This window comes from Ambystoma mexicanum, chromosome 3q (genome assembly GCF_040938575.1).
Source record: "Ambystoma mexicanum isolate Mex_15411 chromosome 3q, UKY_AmexF1_1, whole genome shotgun sequence".
In the NCBI taxonomy this organism is placed as follows: domain Eukaryota; kingdom Metazoa; phylum Chordata; class Amphibia; order Caudata; family Ambystomatidae; genus Ambystoma; species Ambystoma mexicanum.
This window is the reverse complement of record NC_090926.1, coordinates 580,551,876-580,577,665: the sequence shown is the minus strand read 5'-3', so window position 1 is coordinate 580,577,665 and position 25,790 is coordinate 580,551,876. Positions and strand designations below refer to the sequence as shown.

Here is a 25,790-nt window from a genome sequence, read left to right as displayed (position 1 = left end):
TGGTTGGCAACCCTTGCAGTTTACCCCCAGAACCCGAGGTCCCGATTGGTCATAAAGCGGGCCCCGGAGTCCGGGACAAACTCCGTTCCCAGCCTGCGAGACACCTGTTCTCAGTACGTCTGTGTCCCAACCAATTGCAACTATGTGCCTGCGTATTACAATAGTGCGAAGACGACTAATGCAGTGAGAGCGCTCCATTCCCACCGTGAAAGGTGTCTGGAGGTAACAATTATGTTGCAAGTTGCTGTCCAGTCATGGGGCTGCTGCTCATTCCCTGCCTCTGCGTCTTTTCCTGTTCCCAGCTTGGCCGAGTCGCGTGGGCAGAGGCCACACTTGCAAGCTTAATTGCTTCAAATTAACGTGTATTTGTGGCTCAGGATGTGGAATGCAGCTTCGCAACATGGTGTCCTTGGCAGTCTGCTGCTCACGCCAGGGGTTATTCTGCTAGCAAAGCACCTTGCGGTTTGGGATTTCTCTGAGATCATTGTGGCCTACTGTATTCTCCTGCTCTGGCTTCCATTATTGAGTCGTCATAATGTCAATAGGTTAGTGAGAGCTTTACGGTTGGTTAGGTCCCTTGGGTGCTTCTGTTCAACCATAGGGTTAATTGCATGTAAGCATCTGCAAGCATATACACAAGTTCTTCTTTACGTCTTGCGTTTCTGCGGTGCTATAGCGAGCCTAATGACAAAATAATAAACGTGCTGATAGTGTATGTCACAGTCCCCAATCTCACGAACTGTATGTGTTCTTCGTGTAAATTGGTGTGTGTGTGTGTTGCGTGGATTGCGCGTGTGCTTCGTGTCCAACGGAGCTATGTCGTTGGGATGTCTCGAACGACCTGCATCATGCCCAACTCTGTCCTGTTTCTTCGCCCACTCTAGGCAGAGTTTGCATTGTAGCAGGAGCATATGGTTGGCTGGCAGGGTCCCTTTCACGGAAGTTGTCCACGGCTGGGGCAGTAGGGATCGGCATAAGTTCATAAGATCGGCGGCCATGTTGCTGGTGCTGCTTCCGGTTAGGGGGTCGTCTGGGACTGAGGGTCTGCTCGGATTTTCCCTCTTCACCTCTCTCTGGCCTGTCTTGCCTTTTCCCTCTTTCTTGTCCTATCATCCATTTCCAGCATCCTCGGCATAGTCAATTGGAGAGACTGATTTAAAGGGATAGTTTTAGTTTTCTGTTGTGGATATCATAAGTTCAATTCATCTTTATGGAATTTATAATGTTCCGTTATGTTGGACAAATCCATATAGCCATCACAGAATTCCTCATGGTAACGGGGTCCTTGTCCCCAAGAGGGGAAGTATCTTCCGGCGAGGTACTACTTGCCTTGACCCCTAGGGGGTGTTGTGAAGTGGGCTCACCTCCCTAGCCTCACAGGGGGGAGCTAACCCTTGGAGATAAGGGACAAATTACCTCAATACGTCACTTACCCCCACCCCTTATTTTTGTTGCTTCCCCTTCTTTTTTCAAAAATAGTTATTTTATTCTGTCATTTGAGCACATATTTTGGTTTCTGCTGGTTCAAGGGATCTACACTTTCCCCAGTTCCATATGGAAGTTTTGAGGGGATTGTGTCCTCCGACGTATTCCACATCTCTGACAGGTAATGTCCACAGCTGTGCTGCTTGGGAACATTTTTCGGCAGAGGACGTCCTGCGTCAATGTCCTAGATACGTTGTCCCTCGAGGGTCGACGTCATCGGATGTTATATATAGGACGCACGGCGCCTGTAGCCTCCGTTCCATTTTTTCCGCAAACGTGTTTGCTTCGGAATCTCGGTACGCTCGATTCTTCTCTTCGAAAGCGATGTCTTCGTCGCCTTATTCTACTACCCCAAAGTCGGGCTTTAAAAAATGTCAGGACTGCGGTTCGAAGATGTCTATCACGGACCCGCACGACATCTGCCTCTGATACCTCGGAGAATGCCACGCCACCGACGACTGCGAGGATTGCCAGTCACTTACGTCTAAGGCCTTGTGGGAACGTAATTAGAAATTGAAGGTAGGTAGGGTGTCTAAGCCCCATAAATCGAAGTCCACTGGGCATTCCTCAGATGACTCAAGGGGCGACGCCCGTGTCGTTGAAAATTCAGGGGGGTCTCGGACTAGGAGTGGTTCCCGCCATTCCTCTGCCGGGAAGCGCCGTCTAGGAAGCGCTGTCCTTGTTGGAGGAGGACTCCGCCAGACAGTTGACTTGTCCCACCAAGTCTTCGTCGCCAGCCGAATGGGATTCATTCCGCCGGCAGATGTTAATGATTTTTGAGTCGCAAGGCACAGTTACATCCGTGCCTTCGACAGAAGCCGGCAGGGAAGGGGCTCGGTCCACCACTCGCATGCCTTCGAGCTTGGGCGGCCGACGTGATCATCGGGAGCCGTCGAGGTCCCGTTCGGACAAGGGAGATCGCCATAGCCGTGCAAAATCCAGGTCCTGGTCCTCGACGCCATCGAGACTGTTGGAACCTGTGCCTTCGAAGAAGGCATAGACGCCATCGGCGCTGTGTCCGTCAATGGGCTCTCTCGAGGCTCTGCCCTCGAAGTTGTCGATGCCGTCGTCGCCTCGGTCGACGCCGTTTGTGGAGGATTTGCCGGAGGTGCCCTGGAGGGCTGTGGAACCTCCAAGGAAGGCTCTCAGTAAGTCTGTGAGGCCTGTTTTTTTTAGCCCTATTCTGTTCCTCCTCCTAGATTGGAGTTTTTCCAACCTTAGCAAGATATTTCAGAGGTTTGAGGAACTGTCTGATGAGGAGATGGTTGTGCCTCCTGATGTTCCTGAAGATCTTTTGTCTGGGCCTAGTCATGATGCTAGTGGCCTTGATACCTCTCCGGAGGTGGAGTTCTCCGGAGGTGGTGTTTGGCTGACGTGAGCCTGGACGCATGCGGATTCCTCCTATCGGCGTCTCATGTCAAGAGGGACAGAATACTTGGGGTGGTCTACTCCACCTGTTGATTTACTAAGGATGATTTGACCGACATCCTGGATCAAGGTCCACCAACTGACCCGGTATTGCCGTTTCACATGGCTATGCAAAGGAGGGTGGCAGCGGCTTGGACTACTCCGGAGAGTCTACTGGCAGTTAATAAGTCCCTTCTGAAAAAATACTGCCCATCCAGTAGCGACCCCTGCTACTTATCGACGCACCCTACTCCGGAGAGTTTGGTGGTGCAGGTGGCTACGGCCGCCTCGAAGCAGGCTGCGTACCCTACCATCCCTCCTGATGGGGACGATAAGCGCTTTGATGGTTGGGCGAGGAAGGTGTTTTCGGCTGGGGGTATGGCGATGAAGGCGGCGAACTCCATTTGTACTGTAGCGAGATTTACACACACACTGTGGAACTGTGCGTCTTTGGCGGCTGAGCATATTCCCGAAGGGAAGGAACGGGATGGTTTTATAGCCCACGTGCAAGACGGCAAGGATGCCATGTGCGAGTCCGTTCAGTCAGGTTTGGACACGGCAGACTGTGTCAGCCGGTCCATGGCTGCGAGCACTGTGATGCGCAGGTTTGCGTGGTTGCAGAGGTCGGGGGTTTGCTCCTGATGTGCAATCCCGTCTTCGAAAAAATGCCCTTTGATGGTGTTCATCTGTTTGGCAGCAAGGCTGACGAGAGCCTTGAGAGGTTGCAGCAAAGTCTTTGAGCGCTGCAGTTCGTCAACCTCCACCTTTTCATCCTAGCGGACAGCAATGGAGGGGAGGTTCCTTTCGGTACTACTCTTCCTTTGGTAGATCGAGAGGAGCTGCCAGTCAAAGGGGTCACCGTAGGAGTACCAGGGGTGGAAAGCAAGGTACTCTGGGTGCCAAAGCTGCTCGGGCAGTTGCCTCTTTGCCCTCAGGCACTGCCGCATCCGCTCAGTCATGAGGCCATGTCCCATGGTTCGTCGGTTGGGGGCAGACTTGCGCAGCATCTTGGAGAATGGCGGGCCATTACTTTAGATATGTGGGTTCTGGAGATCATAGCTCACGGCTACTGTCTTCCCTTCCGGCAGAGGCCTCGCGACAATCCACCGGAGAAGCTCTCTTTGAAGCGTCCGGATCCGCTCCTTGCGCCAGTAATCCTATCCCTGCTGCAGAAAGGCGCCGTAGAACTGGTGCCTGTAGCAGAGAGGAACAAGGAATGGTAGTCCCCTTATTTTTTTTATCCTGAAAAAAGACGGGGGATTGAGACCCATCATGGACTTGCTGTGGTTGAAAAAGCTCCTCAGGAAGGACAAATTCAAGATGGTAACTCCTTTTTCAAGTCCTCCAGGCCCTTCAACTTCAGGATTGGTTGGTGTCTCTAGAGCGCAAGGATGCTTACTTTCTTGTGCCGATTCATCCCAAGCACAGGAAGTACCTGAGGTTCGCGGTTGGCGACTCGCACTTTCAGTTTCGGGTCCTGCCGTTCGAATTGACCTCCGCCCCAAGGGTCTTCACCAAGCTGATGGTGGGGGTGGCAGCGTATCTCAGGAAAGGGGGGGGGATTCATGTCTACCCCTATCTGGACCATTGGTTGATCAGGGTGCGCTCTCCCGAGCAAAGCCTGGATCATCTGTCCGTCACCTGCCACTCATTTCACAAGCTGGGCTTCCCCCTCAATTTAAAGAAGTCATATTTGACACCTACCCAGCGGCTCCAATACATCGGAGCAGTGCTTGACACATCCCTGGGGCAGTGTTCGCCTCCCCAGGTGAGGGCTCATCACATTCTGCAGATGGTGGACAAGTTTCAGCGTGCCCAGAGTCTCCCGGCGTTTGTATTCTTGAGGTTGCTCGGCCTCCTGCATTTTCCTGGTGCCAGCGGCCAGTGGTCGCAGTTCTGCAGCAGGATGTCGGATCCCGTTCAGATTCCGACCTCTGTCGCCCAAGATCTTCTATGGTGGCCCGACAAAGGCAATCTGATGAAGGGAGCACCATTTTGGCAGCCATGGCCAGAGGTGTTGATTGTGACGGACGCATCCCTCACAGGTTGGGACGCTCATGCCAACGAGTTGACAGCCAGCGGACGTTGGTCTCCGTCGGAGTCCAGACTCCACATCAATCTGTTAGAGCTGAGGGCTGTCAGGCTAGCCCTGAAGGCTTTTCTGTCTGTGCAGGGGAAGAATGTCCTGATTATGACGGACAGTACAATGGCTATGCACTACCTCAACAGAAAAGGGGGGCAGGGTCACTCCCGTTGTGCAGGGAGGCGATGCAGCTCTGGTTCTGGGCCATCCAGCAGGAAGTTTTGATCTCGGCAGTTCATCTGGCCGGAGACGAAAACGTGACGGCGGACACTCTGAGCAGGCAGAGCACAGTCTATCACGAGTGGGAGCTGGCTCAGGAAGTTCTTTTGGAGATCTTCGCCCTTTGGGGAACCCCACAAGTGGATCTCTTCGCCACCAGTGTCACCCGGAAGTGCGAAAGATTCTGCTCGCGGGAATTTCCTCTAAGAGGAGCCTTAGGGGACGCGGTCGTAGTGGAGTGGTCCTTCCCACTGCTGTACGCATTTCCACCAGTCCCCGTCACTCCGCGTGTTGCGGAGGTTCGGTTCCCAAATGATCCTCATTGCTCCGGCATGGGCCAGGAGAGCGTAGTACCCAGACCTTCTAGACATGTCCATCTGCCCTCCACGCTGTCTTCCCTACCGAGACGATCTGCTGTCACGGGAGGGGGGTCGGGTTCTCCATCCAGAAGTCAAGTCTCTCGGCCTTCGTGCTTGGTATCTGAAAGGTTGAGATATAAGGATTGGGACCTCCCCGAAGACGTAATGGAGGTATTGCTTTCGGCCAGAAGGCCCGCAACGAAATCCCTGTACTGTTGCCGTTGGCGAAAGTTCTGTGACTGGTGCAGGGTACAGAATGTGGATCCTTTCCAATGTTCCATTCCTTTTGGTTTTGTCTTTTTTGCTTTCTTTAGCCCACAAGGGCCTGCAAGTGGGTACCATTAAGGGATACCTGGTGGCTCTGTCCATATTTAAGCGCTCGTCGGAGGAATGTTCTTATTTTAAGATCCCTTTGATTTCTCAGTTTCTAAAAGGGCTAACCTAATGTGTTTCCACCGTCGCCTTTCCAAGTGCCGGGATGGGATTTGAATTGGGTTTTAAAGTTCCTAATGGGAGCTCCGTTTGAGCCTTTACATTCTTGTCCGTTGCGACTGTTGTCCTTTAAAACTGTGTTTTTAGTTGTGGTTACTTCCGAACGCAGAGTGAGTGAGTTGCAGGCACTTTACGCCAAGCCACCCTTTACTGTTTTCCATAAGGACAGGGTTGTCCTTAGAGTTCGTCCTTCTTTTCTTCTGAAGGTTGTGTCGGAATTCCATTTGAGCCAGAAGGTGATTCTTCCAGCGTTTTATCCTCCTCCACATCCTGGTAAGGAAGAGGAGAGTTTCCATAGGTTGGATCCTAGAAGAGCTTTGAGTTTCTATCTCACGGATGTCCCAGATTAGAGTGGACGATCAGCTCTTTGTTGGTTATGCTGGAAGGCGCTTGGGCCAGGCTGTTTCCAAACAGACCTTGTCTAGATGGATCATTTTGACTATCTCTGAGTGTTACCGTTTGGCGGAAAAGGACCCTCCAATAGGCTTACAGGCTCACTCTACTAGGGGTGTGGCTGCCTCCACTGCTCTACAGAGGGGCCTTCCTATTCGCAATATTTGTGAAGCAGCTACATGGGCCTCTGTCCATACTTTTGTGAGACACTATTCCTTGGACTCCATCCATGGGCAGGATTTGGCCTTTGGTAAGGCAGTCATCTATTCAGCCATTTGATTGGGCATTCTAAAATTGTAAATTCTTTTCCCACCTCCATACTGCTTTGGCAGTCTGTCATAGATGTGTAATACGTCAGAGGACACAATCCCCTCGAAGAACAAGTTACTTACCATATCTAGTAACGTTCTTTCGATGAGATGTTCCTCAGATGTATTCCACATCGCCCTCCCAGCCTGCCCCTCTACTGAATTTCTTATGTGATTGCAGCTTACGTTTCCGCAAGGCTTTCTGCAGTCCTACTTGCAGGAGATTGGTCCACATGTTCTGGGGAAAAAACTATAACTGAGGCTACGGGCGCCGTGCATCATATTTATATATAACATCCGGTGACGTCGACCCTCGACGGAGGCCCTCGAAGGACAACTGATCGACGCAGGACGTCCTCTGCCAAAAAATTTCCCGAAGCAGTATAGCTGTGGACATTACCTGTCATAGATGTGGAATACATCGGAGGAACATTCCATCGAAAGAACGTTACCAGATATGGTAAGTAATTTGTTCATCTGAAAATTCAATGGAGGGCTCCCACAGCGTGAAGGAGATTATGGGGGTTTTTGATTTGAACTTTTGGATGGTTTTAACAATTCACAGAAGGTAGGAAAATGTGTGCCTATAATTACTTGCTCTGGTAGACCAGGAACTACAGCTGGTTTCATGGTTGTGGGTTGGTTTCATTGCTTTCAGGGCCAAGGGCACTTTAAAATATGTCTCCATATCTCCATGTACACAAGTAATTTTGACAAGTTGACTTTCCTGTATGTCTTCGGGGTAAAGATCGGCTCTGGCTGCCGACTTCCTGAGTCCATAAGCGCATTAGCCCACATTCCCTTTACCTGTACTTTTCCGTTTGCCTGGAAAGGATGTGCCCCGCAATAGTATATTTCGGAGTAATTTCCTTCTTCCCATGGTTCAGCTGTTATCCATCCTATCTCCATAGGCTCCTCTGTGCTATTCTTGGTACAAAATGTAGCTATATGTCCTTTTTCTCCACATGAGAAACATTTAGGTGGTCCAAGAAGGGGCTTCTTTATTCTTCCTATTTCTTCTCGGGGTGGTATCGGAGACTTAGTTGGTAACCACTTCAGTTGGGATAATTTAATGTATGTAAAATATGTTCTGTGTGCAGCGCTTAGGCGTAAGCGCTATATAAATAAATCATTTATTTTGGGCCCAACTTACTCTTTACCTCTATTGGTTTCCGTAGTTGTTTCAGGTAATATGCCACCTACGGGTGTACATGGGCCACTTGAATGGCTGTTTCAAGTGAGGGTTTGTTGTAGCATGCTCTTTTGCAACTGTGCTGGAAGGGAATGGATAAAATGCTCATCAGCTATGGTTTTGTGTACTTGGGGTAGGCTCTTTTTTCCTAACTATTGGCTTTTTCTCCCATGTGATCCACCCCCTGTGCACCACCCCCAGGGGGACTATAGTACTGTGGAAGTACCGCCCTTGCCCCATGGGATGGATCTCCCCCTAGGGAAGCGGGGACGACATCGACAGATTCGTCACACCTCATGCCAATTAAATTGGTTAGCAAGGCTTTCAAAATGTATGAAGAACGCATCCAAATCCTCTCCCTCTTTCTTGATACAGCTGTAATATACCATGAGCAACCATACGTCGTAGAGGACTAGTCCTCGCTTGCTCTACTCCTTCCAGGAGTCAGTGGTCCACGTGAAATTAATGGTCCACCTGGCGCTCTAGCATGGTCACATGGGTACTCCTGATGGGATTGAGGTCCCCAGAGGACATCGAGGTCTCTGACTTCAGTTCCTGCGTCGTCCTCCTCCTTGTCTGAGTTCTCACCTACTTCTGGGTTCCTCTCTATTCCTTCTTCCTTGGCCAAATCGTTAGGTAACCCTGTGTACAGAGGAGTATGAGGTGTCTCTCTCTTTATTATTATTATTATTTTGCATTTTTAAAGCGCTCACACAGCCCGCGGGCATCGAGGCACTGTTACAGGAATTGTTTTTTTTCTGTTTGTCTTAGTTGCAAACGCGCTTAAATACCCAGAGGTTTCTAAGCGCGGAACTGGGGATCGTACCTGTGTTGCTTCGTGTCGTCTTGCTTCCAAGGCGAGAACGTTGCCGCTGAGCTATCCTCCCAGGACTGAAGTGGGTTGTTTACTTTCTCCCAAGGAGGCTTTTATACCTAGCAATCCTTTTGGGGGATGGTTATCAATGGGTGTGCCCATGTACATGAGTTATTTGTGAGTTGTCTCATCTCTGAACTTTAGCATTCCACTTATGACACCATACGTGGAGAATCAGATGGAGGACACTATGACTGAGGTCTTTTGAAGCATGATTTCTTTTTTTTCTTTCAAGTACACTTATCTCTCCCTATATCTATGGGGTGTTCCCTACCTATTTTACTAAGGTGCACATCAGAGTGAATGACCAAAAACAAGACCATCCACTGTCCAAATCCAACCTATCTCACCCTGCCACTGATGTAACGAAGGACAGGAGAATGACTCAATTCTACTGGTTGCTCTGTTTTGTCACAGTATTTTCTATGTTATTTCATTCCACTCAATGGACCAAACTCAAATATATTTTTTTTAACTTCTGGATTAAGTCATGGAACTCTGGTAGGGGATTGATAGCTTTCCTCTCTACTTTTACTCCCAAGTCTTACTTTTGGCCAACAATCTCTATGTTCATTTTCTCTTGTCAGGTTCTAGTCTCTCTTCCCAGAGCACTGTTTGATTTTTGTTTTTCTGATTTCCTGGGTGGGTGTTTCCCAAATGTCTATTATATTCTCTTTCTTATCTTCGGGACCTGCTCTGATTTTTCCCTTTTACCAAAGCAACAAGTTTTCAAATCCTCGCCCACTTTGTGTATTTCATGTAGCTGTGTCTTTCATGAACCGGCTCTCATTACTCCAATACTTTTCGCATTAGCACTAGGACGGGTTTAGTTTGAGTTATGAGTCCCTGCGTTCCCCGTATTACCTTCTGTTTCGAGGGTAACGTCACTGATACCGGTAAAGTCTTGGACTCTTTCTGCTTCTTCTTGGCTCCATGGCTCACTTGTCGCGCCATCTGGTTCACGTGCATTTCGTTCGCTTCCGAATAAAAATTGTTCTGTATCTTGGGTCAGGAGTAGTTTTCTCCCACCAATGGTATCGCGTTGTTCTGTGGGTGGACTGCCCACCAACATTGCTTTGTGGTCATGCCACTACAGAACTTGCTCTTCACGCACAATGTGATTTCTTCTGTTATCATACATCGGCTCCAACCGTCTTTGGCTGTGCATCGGAGCTCGACTGGCTTATGCAGGCTGTGCGTTCAGCGAGAGCCTGGTCTCCTTCCCTGGTTCTCTGCTTTCCGGCTTCTCGCCCTCTCTTGTGATCTCTTTGGCCTGTCTCCCTTTTCCCCTCTCTTTCTCGCCATATCATCCCTTTTCAGCAACCTTGGCACAGTCGCTTGGAGGGAGTGATTTACAGGGATATTCTTTGGATGTGCTGTTGTTCTGTTAAGAAGAAAAGTATATATTACAAAAATAAAGTGATAGCCTTAGTTTTCTGTTGTGGATAGCATAAATTCACTTTATCTTTATGGAATTGATAATGTTCCATTATAACAAATCCATATAGGCCATTGCTTTGAGGGCATCTGGGAGTTCCTCACAGGAATGGGAGTCCTTGTCCCCCAAGAGGGGATTCTCTCCCCGTGAGGTCCCGCTTGCCTTGACCCCTCGGGAGGGTGTTGCACAGCGGGCTCACCTCCCTAGCCTCACTGTGGGGGCTCTCCCTTAGGGGAATTCCCTCAACTTGTCAGTGATCTTACTGAGCGCTTTATGGGGAAACTGCGCCTTTCTTGGCCAGGATTAAGAGGTATCTAGAGGCTTAGGTGAAAAGGACTCTGTAGAAGTCACTCTAAAACGTTTATAGTTGTTGGTGAAAGTCAATGCTTGTTTGAATTGTATGGTATTTTCAGTTTAGCTTGTCCTTCGTGGATTGGCCCTGCTGAAGATGTCCTCACAATTGTGCATTGAATCGTTGCATGTGAATGTCTTGAGGTGTTGATGATTACTGGTTCCTTGTTGTATTGATATTGGGTTTATGAAAATCAATAAACTACTGTTTAAAAAAAAAAAAACTATAATGTACTAGACTATACTGTGGCATTGAAAAAGCCAATGATGATGGATTGTGGTTGGTGGAAATGTTTTCTTTGTTAGAACTTATTGATATAAATCATTTATAACACACCTGTTCACAAATGTTTCTAGGTGCAACAAGAAAGGGAAGATAAAAGAGGACAAAACAACGATCTTACTAGGCCTTGTGTCATTCTGATCCCGCAAGTGCGGGGGTGGAGTGAGGGGGAGAAGTGCCAGAGGGAGGGGAAATGGAGTGTTAAGGAACTCATAAGTGCTGTCAGGGCGGTGGCTCATAAGTGCAGAGAGTCAGGGACGGTATCTGCAACCCTACAGTCCCCTAAGTGGTTGGGAGGCCCGGAGGCAGTGCAAGGGCAACTGGGTGTGCAGGAGCCTGGTCCCATAGGTTCAGTGGGTGGCCAGGTAACCAGAATGTGCAGCAGATGGGGACATTGGGGAGGGAGAAACCTTAAGCAAAAAGGAAGGTCTTGAGTTGCTTCCTGAACCTTGGGTGGTCCTGCTCAAGTTTGAGAGAGTCAGGGAGGCCCTAGCCATGGACAGAGAGCTACCCCCACTCTGTGGAGAAGTTTCTCACCCTCAGATTTGGAGGTGGATGAGTGGAGGGCTCGAGAAGGAAGATGCTTAGGAAGAGAAAGTTGGACATAGTGTGGTCCCAGGCCTGTGGATGGTGAAGAGGGTCTTGAACTTCATCCTTGCAGCCGCAGGGAGCCAGGGGAGAGATTTAAGGGCTGGAGAGATACGATCCCTGGGCTTGAGGCCAAGGACAAGTCTCGCAGTCCTGTTCTGGATTCGTTGTAGAGGGCGAAGAGTAGAGGCGGTCAGATTTAGAAAGAGGCTGTTGCAGTAGTCCTGCCCAGAGAGGACCAGGGATCTAGAGAAGGTGAGCTTCTGGGGGATTCATCATACAAAGTCATATTTGTCTTTTGGTTACAGTAGTTGTTTGTTGAGAGCCGTTTCAGTAAAGGAACACTGATAAAAAAAAATAGATGTACTGTCTTTAGTGGCTCTGATTGAGGCTCTTGGTGCTATTTAGGTGTCACACTTTCAGTAGAGCGCAAAATGATCGGATGGAAAATATTTTGCGCATCAGTAATAAGCACCTTTTGCGTCAGCAAAATACAAGTGTGCTTTAGATGAACAAGTACATGAGCTAAGGGAATTGAATTATGTTTTGTAATATTGGCTACTTTGGTGTAATCAAAGTGTTTAGATTACAAGTTAATAAATCCATAAACCTAGCTTGTGTTCATATTGCAATTAATTTTTAATATTGGGGCATGGTTGCAGCGCGTCGTTACGCGCGCACTTTGTAGTAGCGTTCATTGGACGCGCAGTGTTGTCTAGAAATAAAAGGTTCCCATCTACATGTGTAGGAGAACAGTCGGGAGGAGCAGATCAATGCGTACCTGACTGCAGTGCCAACATCGTGCGTCATCAACTTTTTGTGGAAAAAATACTTTTCACGTGGTTTACAGACCATTGTTTACCATGGTTTGTTTACAATTAAACGAAACCCAATCATACTCAAGTAGCATCGCTGGTGCCTTTGGCCTCCGAAGGATCGCCATACAAATTCTTGCCACGTTCACGTATTTACATTTTAATAGTTTGAAAGCAAGGCAGTGACTCTAGAAATCGTGGCTGATGCACCTATACAGGATCAACTAGTGATGTAGCGCTCCTCTGGAGAGCGACTGCTGAACAGTAATGCAAAGCAACCATCCTTACAAGACTACCAACAGGATGTTGCGAACTGTTCATGATGTAGCCACAAGGAGGCAGAATAGTACAACGTTTGTCGCTGTAGCAAATCTACCGCAGTATAACAACTTAAACAACTATTGCTAAAGCCAATACATAGGATACATATAATGTTACATTGTCCTACAGTATAGTTTTTCTGTTAAGCGTTTCCAAAAGCCCATATTGTTACTAATGCACTGTCTTTGGTAGAATAAACCTATTTTGCTTTTCTCGTTGCTGGTTGGGGTGACTGGCCATGGATGGTGTAGTGCTGTTCTTATTCTGTTTTACTTCCTTGTTCTCGCAGAATATGTGGAACTAAGTGCCCCGGCTGTATTGTTATGCTGAACAGTGCAGAGAAAAGTGCCTTTTAATCGCTACTCCTAAGTAAAACTGTTGCTGTATATTGTTACACATTTTATTTCCTGGTGGACAGCTTTTTGGTTGCACTTCCCTAGAGGAGTGCTTCAAGCACTTTTCAAGAAGCCCTGTATTCAGTTTCACAAAGAGAACCTTGTTCCATGATCAACCCTTTATAATTTCCCATGGTGGGGTGAAGAAATGTCACTTCAAGTGGGATAATACGTTTCTTTTTCCCAGACCAGTTAAGTGAATCGGAAAGGACACTGCATAATTTGGATGTTTAAGGTTTTTGAACTTCTAGCTTTTATGTGCAAAACGATCCAGATCTTCCAACCTGGCTGTTGGTTCCATGAATCCTTCCCTGGATCTCAAACGCCCAAGTCCCCCAATGGCCTAGATATGCATTTGTTCAGAGCCAAAGTAGTTTGTCACTTTTCAGAGAGATGTTCCAATCAAGGATGTTTGCAGAACTGCACTTGGTCTCCACCTCATACGTTCTACAAGTACTCCTCCCTAGACCACAGCTCAAGTGGAGTCGCCAGGTTTAGGCAGGAGATTCTGGGAACCTCTTTGGATAACCTGGTCTGCGCTGTACTGCAGTGTTTCTTTCTTCTCATGATTCAGCTTTCGTCAAGTTGATTGATAGACTCACAAAGGTATGACTGAAAGGTGACGTGGGAGGGAGGGGGGGTAGTAGTAAGTCAGTCTACATAGTGACTTTGGTACTCCTAGTGCCTATTATTTCCTCCATGTGCCACACCTTCCTCGCTTAGACGTCTCTCTGTAGTATAACACTTACTGTGAAAGAGGCTGGTGATTGGGAGTCATAGAGCATGTGAGTAGAGGGGCCAGCGAGTGTATACACCATCTGCTATTTTTTTTCTTGAATCGCTTTGCCCAGTGCTGTGATCCTGTACCTATAGCGGTGGCATCCCAAATGTATGGGGCAATCGAGGAATATGGACTAAGAAAGCCATAGTCACTACAGTTAGTAACCTTAACTATTGCGTCTTTAGGGTGTTCTCCAAGTTGCTAGCAATTGCTCCTCCCGTTTCTGTTTTCCATGCTGCGAATCATTCGGGTGCTAATGCAGTATGACTATAGTTCTGTTAATATATTGTCCAAGGGCTTGTTTGAAGGAATTTACCGTTTGACCTCGCACTACATGCTATTCTAGAGCGTCTGGGTTGCTTCTTTTGGGTGCCTATAATTGAAGTGCTTTTATTGCTAGTTTTTACTTTCATATGCACTTATTCTGAGACCTACGTAAGGTTATTCCATAACCTGCTCTCACTGTCTGTGGCATTACAAAATAGTTTTTGTTATTGTTTTTTGCTTTGTTCTGGAATACCATGATTTCTGTATTATTGTTAGGTTCACCTCCTGGGCTTGAGTCTTGTAATAAATATACTTGAAGGATGCAGAGATTGTGTTGGGTGCCAGTCTGATTGGATCATCTGCATAGAACAGGCATTTTATATTTGAGCCATTCAGTCTTGGATTCTTCCAACATAGGGTGGCCATTGATATAGAAACTGAACAGCGTTGGGCTGATATTGTACCCGTCTCGCTTCTTGTTGCTGTATAAAAGCTCCAGTTTGCATATTGTTAATCTTCACCTTGCAGCTGATTGAACTGTACATCGATTTTATTATGTCCTATTCCACCTCACTGAATGTAAGGTTTAGTGGTGGGTGCACAATCAAATCCAATGCTCTTCAGTAATCTGTAAAGCAAGAAAATATCCCCATCCCCTATTTTTGTTTTTCATGTATTTGACATACTAAAACTGTGGGATTGACACTCCTGTTCATATCTGGATAATCCCATGAAATGCTTTTATCTGGAAGCTGCTCTTGCTAGGACTGCAGAGAGATGGTTTGTATCAGAGAATGTCTTTGTTCTAAGAATAATTTCCCCAAGCTGGGGCAACTCACTTGGCACATGGTTGTATCAATCACCCTGGTAACCTCTCTTCCCCTCTTTTCCACCTAACCCCAGGTCTCAGCAGTCCCCACAGTGATGGCTGTGAAGGATGGAGAGGTGGTGGACAAGTTTGTTGGGCTGAAGGACGATGACCAACTCGAGGCATTTCTGAAGAAGCTGGTGGGCTGATGATGGCGCAGAAAAGCAGAGCATACTTGAACTATGATGTGACCTAAAAGCTGCCCCTCCTCTGAAGAAATTATCCCATTGCTGTGACCCAATTCCACATTTTCCCCCCACAGCAAGTAAATCCTCAAAACTGTGATCTACCCACTTCACCGCTCCCCCACCCCTTTCCCCCAACCCCCTCCCCCCAACCTCTGGGGTGAAGCTATCTCATGGCCTATGGGTAAAATATCTTATGCATTGTCTGACCATGTGGAATGCTGTGATATGAGGAAATAAATGTTACTGCTTATATTTAAGACAGTAGACGCCCCAGCTGTTACATGGCTGGCATCCTCTAGAAGGGCTTTTCCACCATACCCAGGAAGGCATCTGCAGAATTGCTTTTCCACTGTACCCCTACAGACATTGTGGATGTTTTTCTTAAGCATACACTGCAAGATCCCAAACATCCACTCCCTCATCCCCTGGAGATGTCTGCTACTGTATGCCACTTACACTTCCATTGGCACAACATCCTTTTTTTCACTGTGATGGGAGAGAATGGGGTTGTACAAGGTCTGACCTGCTGACAATCAAAGCGTTCTTTGTCTGAGAATAAAGTTTCTTACCTAGTGCAAATTCCTGTGGCTTTCCTGGTTGGAGTATAGCCAGAGAATATTACAGTGAGTGAGAGCTTCAATGTTGCTGCGAGTAAAATGACCTGCAACAGTGGGTGAGCTGGTGAAAATGTGAATGTTGCATGGATCAAGATTCTGAATTCTACAGCTAATGAGATGCTGAATGTTAACATATGTGGTATGTGTGGAAATAGTGAAAATTACAACAGGTACTGTGGTGAAAGTTTTGCTTTGGGATTGTCAATGTTAAAGACAATGAAATGGTCAATTTTCCAATGGGTTGAATTGTGAATGTTGTTGGCTCCTGCACAGTGGTATTCAAGTATCTCAGCAGCACGACACCCAGAGTCTCGTCCTAATCTCAGTATCGCAAGGAAACCTAGTGCCCAAAGGTCACTAGCTCATAAGGTGTGAGCATCCCACCTACCCTGAATTAAAGAGCCCAGTGTTGCAGCTTCACATATAGATCCAGAACAAGGGAGCCCAAGAATCCTCCCCTCCCTGTGGAAACCTGAGCTTCAAGATCCTGGGCAACTCTCCCTTGCACACAGAAGCATAACCGTATGATTCCATGCATCCTAACTGTTAGGAGGGATTTTCTGAATTGGACTTCTGAGAGGCCAACCTAATCGAGGAGCAATGGTTTTTCATCCTAGGTGCAACAAAACCCTCTCTGCGTAGTGTTGACTGATTAGTAAAGCTTCGAATTAGATTGGGGGTTTGGCATTTAGGTACAATAAGCGCAACACATAGAGCTAGTGAAGTAACAGAGGTGATTAAAGATGTATAAAAATGTACGTTTATTAGGCCAAAACACATGAAGTTTAGCGTGAGCAGTAAGGCTTACACTTAGGTCAAACATGGTCGAGAGTTACAACTAACGCGCATATTGTCCAGTATTGGACTTCCACTGTGGTGTAAAAAAAAAAAAAAGAAAACTATTAAAGAGAAAATCTACTTAAAAATCAACAGTACTAGACACAATGAAAGACCCCCGCATATATACAACATATAAACTGCAGGTTACCCCAAACTTGGGGATACACCACAATTGACTGCATTTAGCATTCCAGTTACATTTAATAAATAAACATAACGTTTACAGTAAAGGGAGGAAAGGGGTGTCAGTTGATGCAGAACCTTATTCCTTACCATTTAAGGTATTACCACAATGCTTACTAAGTCATACCCTCAGCCACGTAGTCCAAGGCATAGCGGAGGAGTGTTTTGGGTTCACAGCAGGTACCTGAGTAAGTGTTTAGGAAGTTCAGTAGATCTTCGCTAACAGGTAAATAATGGAGGAAACGTCCAATACTTCTAGCAAGACATTACAAAAGGTAAGGGCACACTTGAAATTCCTGGTCAGTGAGGGGACCTGAAGGAGGAATTCTCATCCAGGGCTCTATAGGGAAAGGAGGCAACAAAAGCAGCCAGTATGCTCAGCCCCGTTATCTCAATTCTTAAAATGCCTGCCCTTGGGCAAAGAAAGAATCACTAAGGCTGGTTGTAGACAGTCTAGGTCACATGTGCAGAGGTTGAAGTTAACGTCGGGTTTTGTCTGGCTAGGCAGCAGTTAAAATCTGTGACCCAGATGCAGCGCCAGCCGACTTGCAGCAGGACAGACCAGACTACTTGAGACAGCAGGAAATGCCCCTGTTAAATCCTCAGATGGACCCTCCCACGGCACAGCAAGCAATGAAAAGTGGTGGGCAAACTCCAGCCAAGGTCAGCATGCCCAGCACTCTGTAGTGACACAGTACAGGCTCCCTCCGAGAGGCTGCAGCATTTAGCTTTGGTGATGCTTGATCCCATAGGAGCACTCCCCCTGTCTTGTCTCAGTGCTGTCTTTTCTCCTCTGATTCCTGGCTCCACCAGATTACTTTTCAAATGATTCCAGACCTCCGCTTGCCCCAAATTCAGGCTGGGGACTGCACAAGTACTACAATTGGAGGATCTGCTCCATTCAAACAGATGAGGGCTGTTCAGTCATGGACCCCAATGTACCCCACATCTTCCCATCAAGAGACCTAGCCTGCTGGAAATGTTTGAGACCAGACCACGCCAATCTCAGCTGTAGTAAGTTTGTCACAAAAAGCACTGACTGGGAGTCGGCTATTGTACCCCGCAAAAGGAGATGTCACCATTTGGAGTTTACTGGCATGGGTATATAGAGCTCAAATTTACATTATCCTGGTAAAATAAGTTATGAAAATGGTTCACTGCAGCCAGCTTGTCTTGGGAACATCACAAAGGTGCAAATAACTTTACCGGACAAAAAGAATGTTAGGTGGCACGTGTTACAAACTAAAAGTAAATGTAAATGGGACAGTCTCCTTGCACTGGCAGCTTTAGTCTCTGACCAGTGCCCCTAAAATATGAGTTAAGCAAGGGAGTGCAGCTAAAACGACCTCGCTCACCCCAAACGTCGGAAGGACAAATAAAATAATTCAGCAGTATAAAGCAAAAACTTTAGGGGACATACAAAAGGGCCAATAGACTCCCACAAATGGGATTCTGCCCTAGAAGCAATAATGCAAAACCATGTGAAAAAAGCTTTGAGTTAAGTGGCGAATAGTAAAATGGTTATACCTGTAAAAATAAGTCTTCGAATTATAAGGCAGTTAACTTAAAGTCCGTCCCTAGCTAGGTAAGAGTCCCAGTGGTCTAAAAGAAATGTTCACAGGTAAGTAACTAGGTTACAATGAACTAATGGGACCGGTGCTGGCTCAAGCCAAAGATATATTTTTCCAAGTGCAAAATTGCAGTTTTAGGATGTGTTTTACGAGGAGAGGTGGGGTGGGGGTGTGGGTAGTTGCTCCCAAGTGCTTCACACAGTTTCCCCAAGAAGGAATCCCTGACCTGATCACCACCCCCACATGGTGGTAAGATTGATTTCCTGAAACTGCTCTGGGGAAGGAGTCTGGGAGGCCACCCTATTATCGTGAACAGCATTTAGACACTTGGGTCTAGCCAAACTCTATGAAGGTAGCAAGGTGAGCAGTAAGGCTTAGGCTTCAGAAATAGTTGGGGTGGTGAAGTGGTACAGTGAGATGCACTCTGAGCATTCAATTGATGAGTTTGACAGGAATGTACAAAAGTACACTTTTGGGCCTGAAAATACACAATAAGCAATACAGTCAAAAAGGAGTGTGGGATCCCTTCTGCTGAGAACAAACATGGGTCAAATATCTTCTTCTAAGGAACTTCTTCCACTCAGGAGAGTCTACAACCACATTTTAGCTCACTGAACCCCCAATATGTAAGTACTACCATCACACAGTATATAGACATTTACACTTACCATGGGGTGTTCTCGCTAGAAAACACCATCACTTGCTTTTAAAACAGCAAACACAATTCAATTAAGAAACTGTATGCAATAAAGCAAGTCAGAAGTTGACACAAACGTAAATTGGTGTAAGGAAGGGAATTGCAATGTAAGATAATCACCCTGCCTTATCCTTTGAGGCACCTAAAAAGTAATTCCCTGCTAAAAGTTAGTGACCCTAGTGCCCTTAAGATCCCCTAGTCCCAAATACCAGTATCAGAGAGTCAAGAGACTTTTGGAGTGGAGAACCAGTTTTGGGAAAGCCAACAGCTACATACAAATTTTCTAGGAATGCAGAAATAAAGGTACATAGCAGCGATTAGAGTGTCCTCTCCTAGTCCCGCCATACCAGGGAAGGCGGGGAGGGGTGGGGGGTATCCTTGGCCAGAACTCCACAGATTCCAACCAGGCAAGGGAGAAGTAGTCAGGACTTTCCACTCATAAAACCTTGTGGGGGCAGGGGTGAGAAAACTCAACCCCCTTACCCACATACTTCCAGAAACTACCCCTAGGGCTTTTAGAATCGCTGGGCCCACATACTTCAATTGAAGGTTCAGTTTCTGGAGGGAAATGTGTGTGGGTAAGTTAATCCCTGGGTTCTCACTAGAGGCATTAGCACTTTTTTATACCATCAGCGACCTAAAAGAACACCCTTAACATATATCCATGTTCTTTCAGGGTCTTTCACTGACATCCTGAAGAAGGCGGTCCTTGATCCATAAAGCTGCCGAAATCACGTCCACAATTTACCTACGCCAGCCAATCTTGCTAAACAAGCTTTTCACGTTGGCAGACCCTTTTATACGACTCACACCCTCCTGACAAAAGGACAATCTGTCTGATGCTGAATAACTAGATTTAATGTTTCTTAGAGCATCCTATGAAAAAAATCAAAAAGATGCCATAAAAGGTAATGTTTCTACGCCGTGTAAATAATGAAGTAACCTATACGGTGGAACAACCAATCGGAGCAACAACTGAAGGAAAACAATCATACCAGTGTTCCCCTAATGAAACTCATTAGATACATTTTTGCAGGTGTCTTAAACAATGTCCTTTATTGTCCTCATTGATTCATCACCCAAGGCGGAGGTCAATATGGAATAATATTATTGACCCACATACTTGATTCACTATGCTAATTTAATCTCCTCTCTACTTTTACTACCTACCTCCGGGTCTTACTCTTTCACCCTACCATCTAATATTTCCTTTTTTCTATTCTACTCTATTCATAACTTGTACACCAATTGATTTGTATGTCTCTTGAAATATTGGGTCATGTATGAATGAATTTCTTGTTTCCTTTCTGTAAAATATGGTTTTACCTTCCCAACATATAAACCATGATATTCACATTAATTTACTTAAGAAATAATAAATGTAAAATTTCATTTTTTGTGTGCAGTGTGTTTTCGCGTTTAATGGTAAGTGGGACAATGAATGTAAAATCCCCAACCAGTGAATCTAATTTAAAACTTTGATCAATCATTTTTTCTAATTTACCAGTGGTAGACTTCCCCCTATTTTGTTCTCATTTTCTGCAAGTCCAGAAGTGCAGTGATCACTTTAGGTGCCTGTATTAAGCCGCTTAAGTGTCGGTTCTGAACTCCGGCGAGATGGTTCCTGTGCTGTACAGCCGGATGGCCAAGGCGCTCTTAAGAGGCAAACCGCAATGACTCCCAAGACCTCAGGACATGGGGAGGGCAGGCAGCAATGACGATCCCCTCACTAAAGAAACTGCAGGTGACTTCTGTGACTAACACAAGGAAGATGCTCTTGGCATGCCCCTCTCCGAGTTGGAGATCACCAGGAGGAGGCTTCCTGGTACAGAGTTCCAAGGCTAAACTCAGAAGACGGATGCCAAGGAAGTGTTAGCCCTCAGCTTGCTGTGTGAGCTGGGCTGTTGAATAGTGCAGTGAGAGGCAGAGGGCCGCAAATGGAACACTGGCCAGGATAGCACAGCCAACAGAGCTTGTTGACAGTTAGCTATTTCTGTCCTAGCGGCTACAACTGACTAGTTTCCCAGCAAAGCGTGCTTACGTCATCAGCAGTACTCTTCGTGATGCTGAATAACAGGCACCTGGAGTACAAGCACAGATTGGGATACAGTGGGACCATCGTGTAATCATATACACTTCTAAGCATGGTCTCTGGTTGTCTGCACCCTTGGTAGTAACAAGGAACCACACACGCTGCGTGATGGGTAAAGGCAAGATATTAAATGCTGCAGCCAGAAATTGAGGGCCATAGTGTCATTGAATGTAAATATTGACCAACAGACTGTAGATATTGATAATGTACGTGCCAAACATAGACATTACCATGGCTGCTAGACACATGCAACAAAATGAGTGCCAGCATCATGCTGTTTACCCCGCTTTGATATATTTTATTTCTATCGCGCTCGTACACAAGTGTTTCAGAGCGCGACTAGACAAGGGAGGAGAGCAAGGGTGAACACAGCACAACATAAAAACAATCTTACTAGGCCCAGTGACATTGAGAACGCGCAAGCGCATGGGAAGGGGAAGAGTGGAAAGTGCAGAGCCGAGGAGCGCAGATAAATGAAATAAATAAAAATAAATAGAAAATGAGGCAAACTGTGGTAGTGCAGCCAGCAAGTGCTGTGTTTAAGGCAGCAGACTGGGTAAGTCTGAATAAGTGCAGAAAAAGAAGACAAATGGGGGTCTATCTCTGTGGTATCTTACACTTACTGTGAAAGAGGCTGGTGATTGGGAGTCATAGAGCATGTGAGTAGAGGGGCCAGTGAGTGTATACACCATCTGCTATTTTTTTCTTGAATCGCTTTGCACAGTGCTGTGATCCTGTGCCTATAGCGGTGGCATCCCAAATGTATGGGGCAATCGAGGAATATGGACTAAGAAAGCCATAGTCACTACAGTTGGTAACATTAACTATTGCGTCTTTAGGGTGTTCTCCAAGTTGCTAGCAATTGCTCCTCCCGTTTGTTTTCCATGCTGCAAATCTTTCGGGTGCTAATGCAGTGTGACTATAGTTCTGTTAATATATTGTCTAAGGGCACAAATACAGTCCCCAGTGCAAGGGGTGGCCAGGAGGCAGTGCAGAAAGGTGGCAGGGTGAGCAGGTACCTGGGCCCAGGGGACAGAGTGGCCAGGTGCACAGTGCCAAGAGAGCAGATCAGCAGGGGAGAAGGGGAGCGAAGGCAGAAGAAAAGAGGAAGGTTTTGAGGTGCTTCCAGAACCGGAGATGGTTCTCCAAGTTTTAGAGTGGCAGGGAGGCTGTTCCAGAGGGAGGCCCCAGCCGAAGATAGAGATCTACCCCCAGCTTGTTTCGTGAAAAACAATTAACCCGGAGGGAGTTAGAGGAGCGAAGAGCTCGAGAGGGGAGGTGTTTGCGGAGGAATAGCTGAAGGTATTTTGGACCCAGGCCCCAGAAAGCCTTGTGTACAATGCAGAGGGGTTTGAATTTAATCCTTGCATCCACTGGGAGTCAATATGTGAGGCAAGCGTTACATTCTAAGATGGCCGCCTGCTTAACGCTCTGGCCCAGCCCTCTTTGAATGATGTGGACTATGCGTAGACATGTTGGGTCCCGTGACAGTATTACATACTGAGGACGTAAGGTTCTGACACTGAAGGTCCCGGTGGACTGGATGCTGTAGGAACAACTGCACAGATGGCTGTTAGGTTCTGTAGGCGAATATGTTAATTTTTAGAAATTGGGCCTGAATAGCATGGGCACACGCACGTATATGGCCGGGGACAGGGGCATTACTCTTCACTAATGTAATGTTTTTGTGCTCTGCAGGGAAAGTAAGGTAGCTGATCCTTGACTAATGGATGGGTATACGTGGTGATATAGCCCCAACAATAAGTCTGCCAGAAAGAACAACTCTGAAGTAGAAATAACTTGGCACAGATGCTGAATTGGATATTTCTCTGTTTACCCAGTTGCAGTTGACTCACACTGCCCAGTCTCTAATGAAAATACAAAGGCACACAAGTATTGTATCTTTTAATAATCACTTTTGAAGATACTGATGATTGCTAAAAATTATTGGCTTACTATAACCTGGAGACCGTCCTTATGACGATGGCACCAATAGGTTTATGCCAGGCAAACCTTCCACTTTTGGGTCCGATTTAAGCATTTTCCTTGACGCCATACTACGTCTCTGTAGTAAATGGTGCTGCTCTAAAGCTTTCACTTGCTGCTTTTTTTCATGAAGTGCTTTACACCCGAGGATGAATAAACCTGTGTATGCCTGAGAGCGAAGACACCTTTTAAATAGGGTTGACTGATTTAAATAGGGATAATTAAAACATGTTCTTTTTTGTGTGTATGATTGGTGTGCAAATGCAATCTAGGGCTATAAACTGAAGTACATGGATTGAGATACTTGGTGTGCGGCATCATTTTCTTATTCTGTCCATTCATATATAGGTGGCACAACACCGTCCCCTAGGAAAAGTGGAGGCAGGAACAGGGACAGTTAGAATTTGTGGTCTTTTTGTTTTGTTGGACTCTCCTTGAGCCCACCAGTGTCTCAATACATCTTGTCTTAACATTTTAGATGTGTCTGTGTTGTCTTAAAAATAGATGTGGGTTTTTCTGTACCTTTCGGTGATACAACAGTTTTATAGACAGACCCCTTTGGTCTTTGACTGACAGTATTGGTCCTCACAATTGTTTACTAAACTTCTGAAGGCTCTATTGGACAGGGTTGGAGTAAGGTGCCGGAGGGGATGCTTGGGGTGTGCAGGTCAAAACTACTTGGTCCCACTAGTCCAAGGGCTGAAGAACAAAGTTACTGTGCTGTAAAATGCAAAAGTGCATACATGGAAAAACATGGAAGTAAAATATCTGCTACCCCAGCCTACCTTGGACACATCAATAACATAGCAGGAATGTTACTAAAAGCAATATAAAGCACATCTGCTGCCCTTCACTTAACGGTGATGTGTGCAGCTTAATAACAAGGAAATTTAGAAAGGAGGACAGAAGTCCCCTGCACTGGGAGACTTTAAGAACTGACCATTTACCCAAAATAAGGAGAGCTTAGCAAGAAAGTAAAGCAAAAAGACTTTGCTTAATAACAAACATGAGGGTAGGAATTGAGCAATAGGAAAAAGTTGGGGGAGGAAGGTTCCATTGATGTCAATAGAGGGAAAGTTGAAAAAATGTAATCTTTCCTAACAGTCAGGTAAGTGTAGTGCTTGGGCTTGTCAGGTTTATTTAATATAAATGAAATCTATTTCACTAAACAAGATGCGTAATGCATGACTTTTCAGGTTTATAATGTTAATATCCCAAAGGAACAGTTTTTCTAACAAATGTCCAATGCAGTGTTTATTTGTGCAGTTGCGTTACACAAATGAGTAATTTCTAATATTCTCTGAGCAGGTAAGTCAACCTATAGTATGTATTATAAAGATTGAGTTACGTTTTTTTATAAGCTCTGCATTAAGTTCTTAAGTGAAAATGACAACATAACTATTGTTTTCCGGATGCATGTCACTTTAAAATGGTAACTGCAGCTGGAATCTTGAAATTCTATCCTTCTCGATACTCAAGATGGAAGGTCCAGAAGACAGCTTTGTGGTAAATCGGGCACACCAGTAATACTTTCCTAATCAGCATAGGCTAACCTGAGTAGTCCCAGCTGTGGGTTTTGTGACAAACTGTGAGCTTACATCACTTCTCCCCATGGGGGAAGCCCCTCCCTCTGAGGCTAGGGAGGTGAGGCTGCTACCCAATATTCCCCCTAGGGGTGGTAAAAAGCAGGACGACCTCACAGGGAGTGGCTTCCCTCATGGGGATGGTTAAACTCCGTAACCTTCTTACCTTTAAGTCCCAGAAACCCCTAAGATCTGTAAGAAAAGCCTCTGTACCACTGTATGTTATTGTCACTCCTCTTTTCTTTCTATAAAATCAAATTCATTGTCTTATGGAAATACTGTGAAGAAGATGATTACGGGAGTGAATACGAACAACTCATTCATGTGATGTCCAAAGTACTGAGAAGAGGTGACCCCGAGGTGGCCTGAAGAGTGCATCATCGATACAGACAAAGGACTTTGACATTGCGCTGAGGAGGACCTGGCTACCGACCATAAAAATAAAGGACTGTCCGAAGGGAAACCAGAGAGAAGCCAGCATGAAGACTCACCTGCCCTGGAAGTTCAAACCCGGCAACCAAGATGCCGGATGGAGAAACATGTCCTTGGTCGAGAGGACGTGGATGGAAAGTCAGAGGAAGACTCGGGAGCTAGGAGGCCCGAAAAATGCAGAAGTGATAATTCGGTTAACGGTGACCTGATGTCCGCGAGGTGGACCGGTAGGCCCTTTAATGCCAGTACTTGTGAACCGGAGGCCATGTAGAACCGAAGCGAGGAAAGGGCAGTGACGAACGCAGAAGAGCGGCCCTAACATACCAGGAAAAAAGAGGGTAATGGGAACAATGGTAGAACTGGTGGGGGAACTGGTAGTGGCTTGAGGGGCAGAAGGAATGCATCATGAGTCTCAGTAATTGTTGTAAAGCCGCCCAACGCCTCGGGAGTGATCTCCATTGTCGAAGCACTTAGAGGAAGCAAAATGGAATAAGCGTCTCTGATTCTGGGAAAGAACCAACGACTCGGGAGTAGTCTCCCTCACAACAATACTTATGATAACAGTAAGCAAAGTGAAGCAAGAACACTTAAATGAACTCTGGAGAAAGCCTGGAAAGAAGTACAAAGCTTAATAAGAACTTGGCTTCAAAAGTCAAGTGAACCTGGACCAGGGAGTCATTCT

At 46.3% G+C, this 25,790-nt stretch overlaps 1 protein-coding gene and 1 long non-coding RNA gene across 6 annotated transcripts in view; one reads left to right on the top strand and one right to left on the bottom strand.

The window, feature by feature from the left end:
• TXN2 (thioredoxin 2) overlaps window positions 1-15,686 on the top strand; it is a 238,807-nt gene extending 223,121 nt beyond the window's left edge. For all 5 annotated transcript variants that reach the window (XM_069654376.1, XM_069654380.1, XM_069654378.1 and 2 more), the window contains one exon: window positions 14,955-15,686. In XM_069654376.1, coding sequence (XP_069510477.1) covers window positions 14,955-15,068 — 114 coding nt within the window. In that variant the 3' untranslated portion in view covers window positions 15,069-15,686. The remainder of the gene's footprint in view (window positions 1-14,954) is intronic.
• Window positions 1-25,790, bottom strand: part of LOC138582762 (uncharacterized) — a 448,281-nt gene that overhangs the window by 320,633 nt on the left and 101,858 nt on the right. The window lies entirely within an intron of this gene.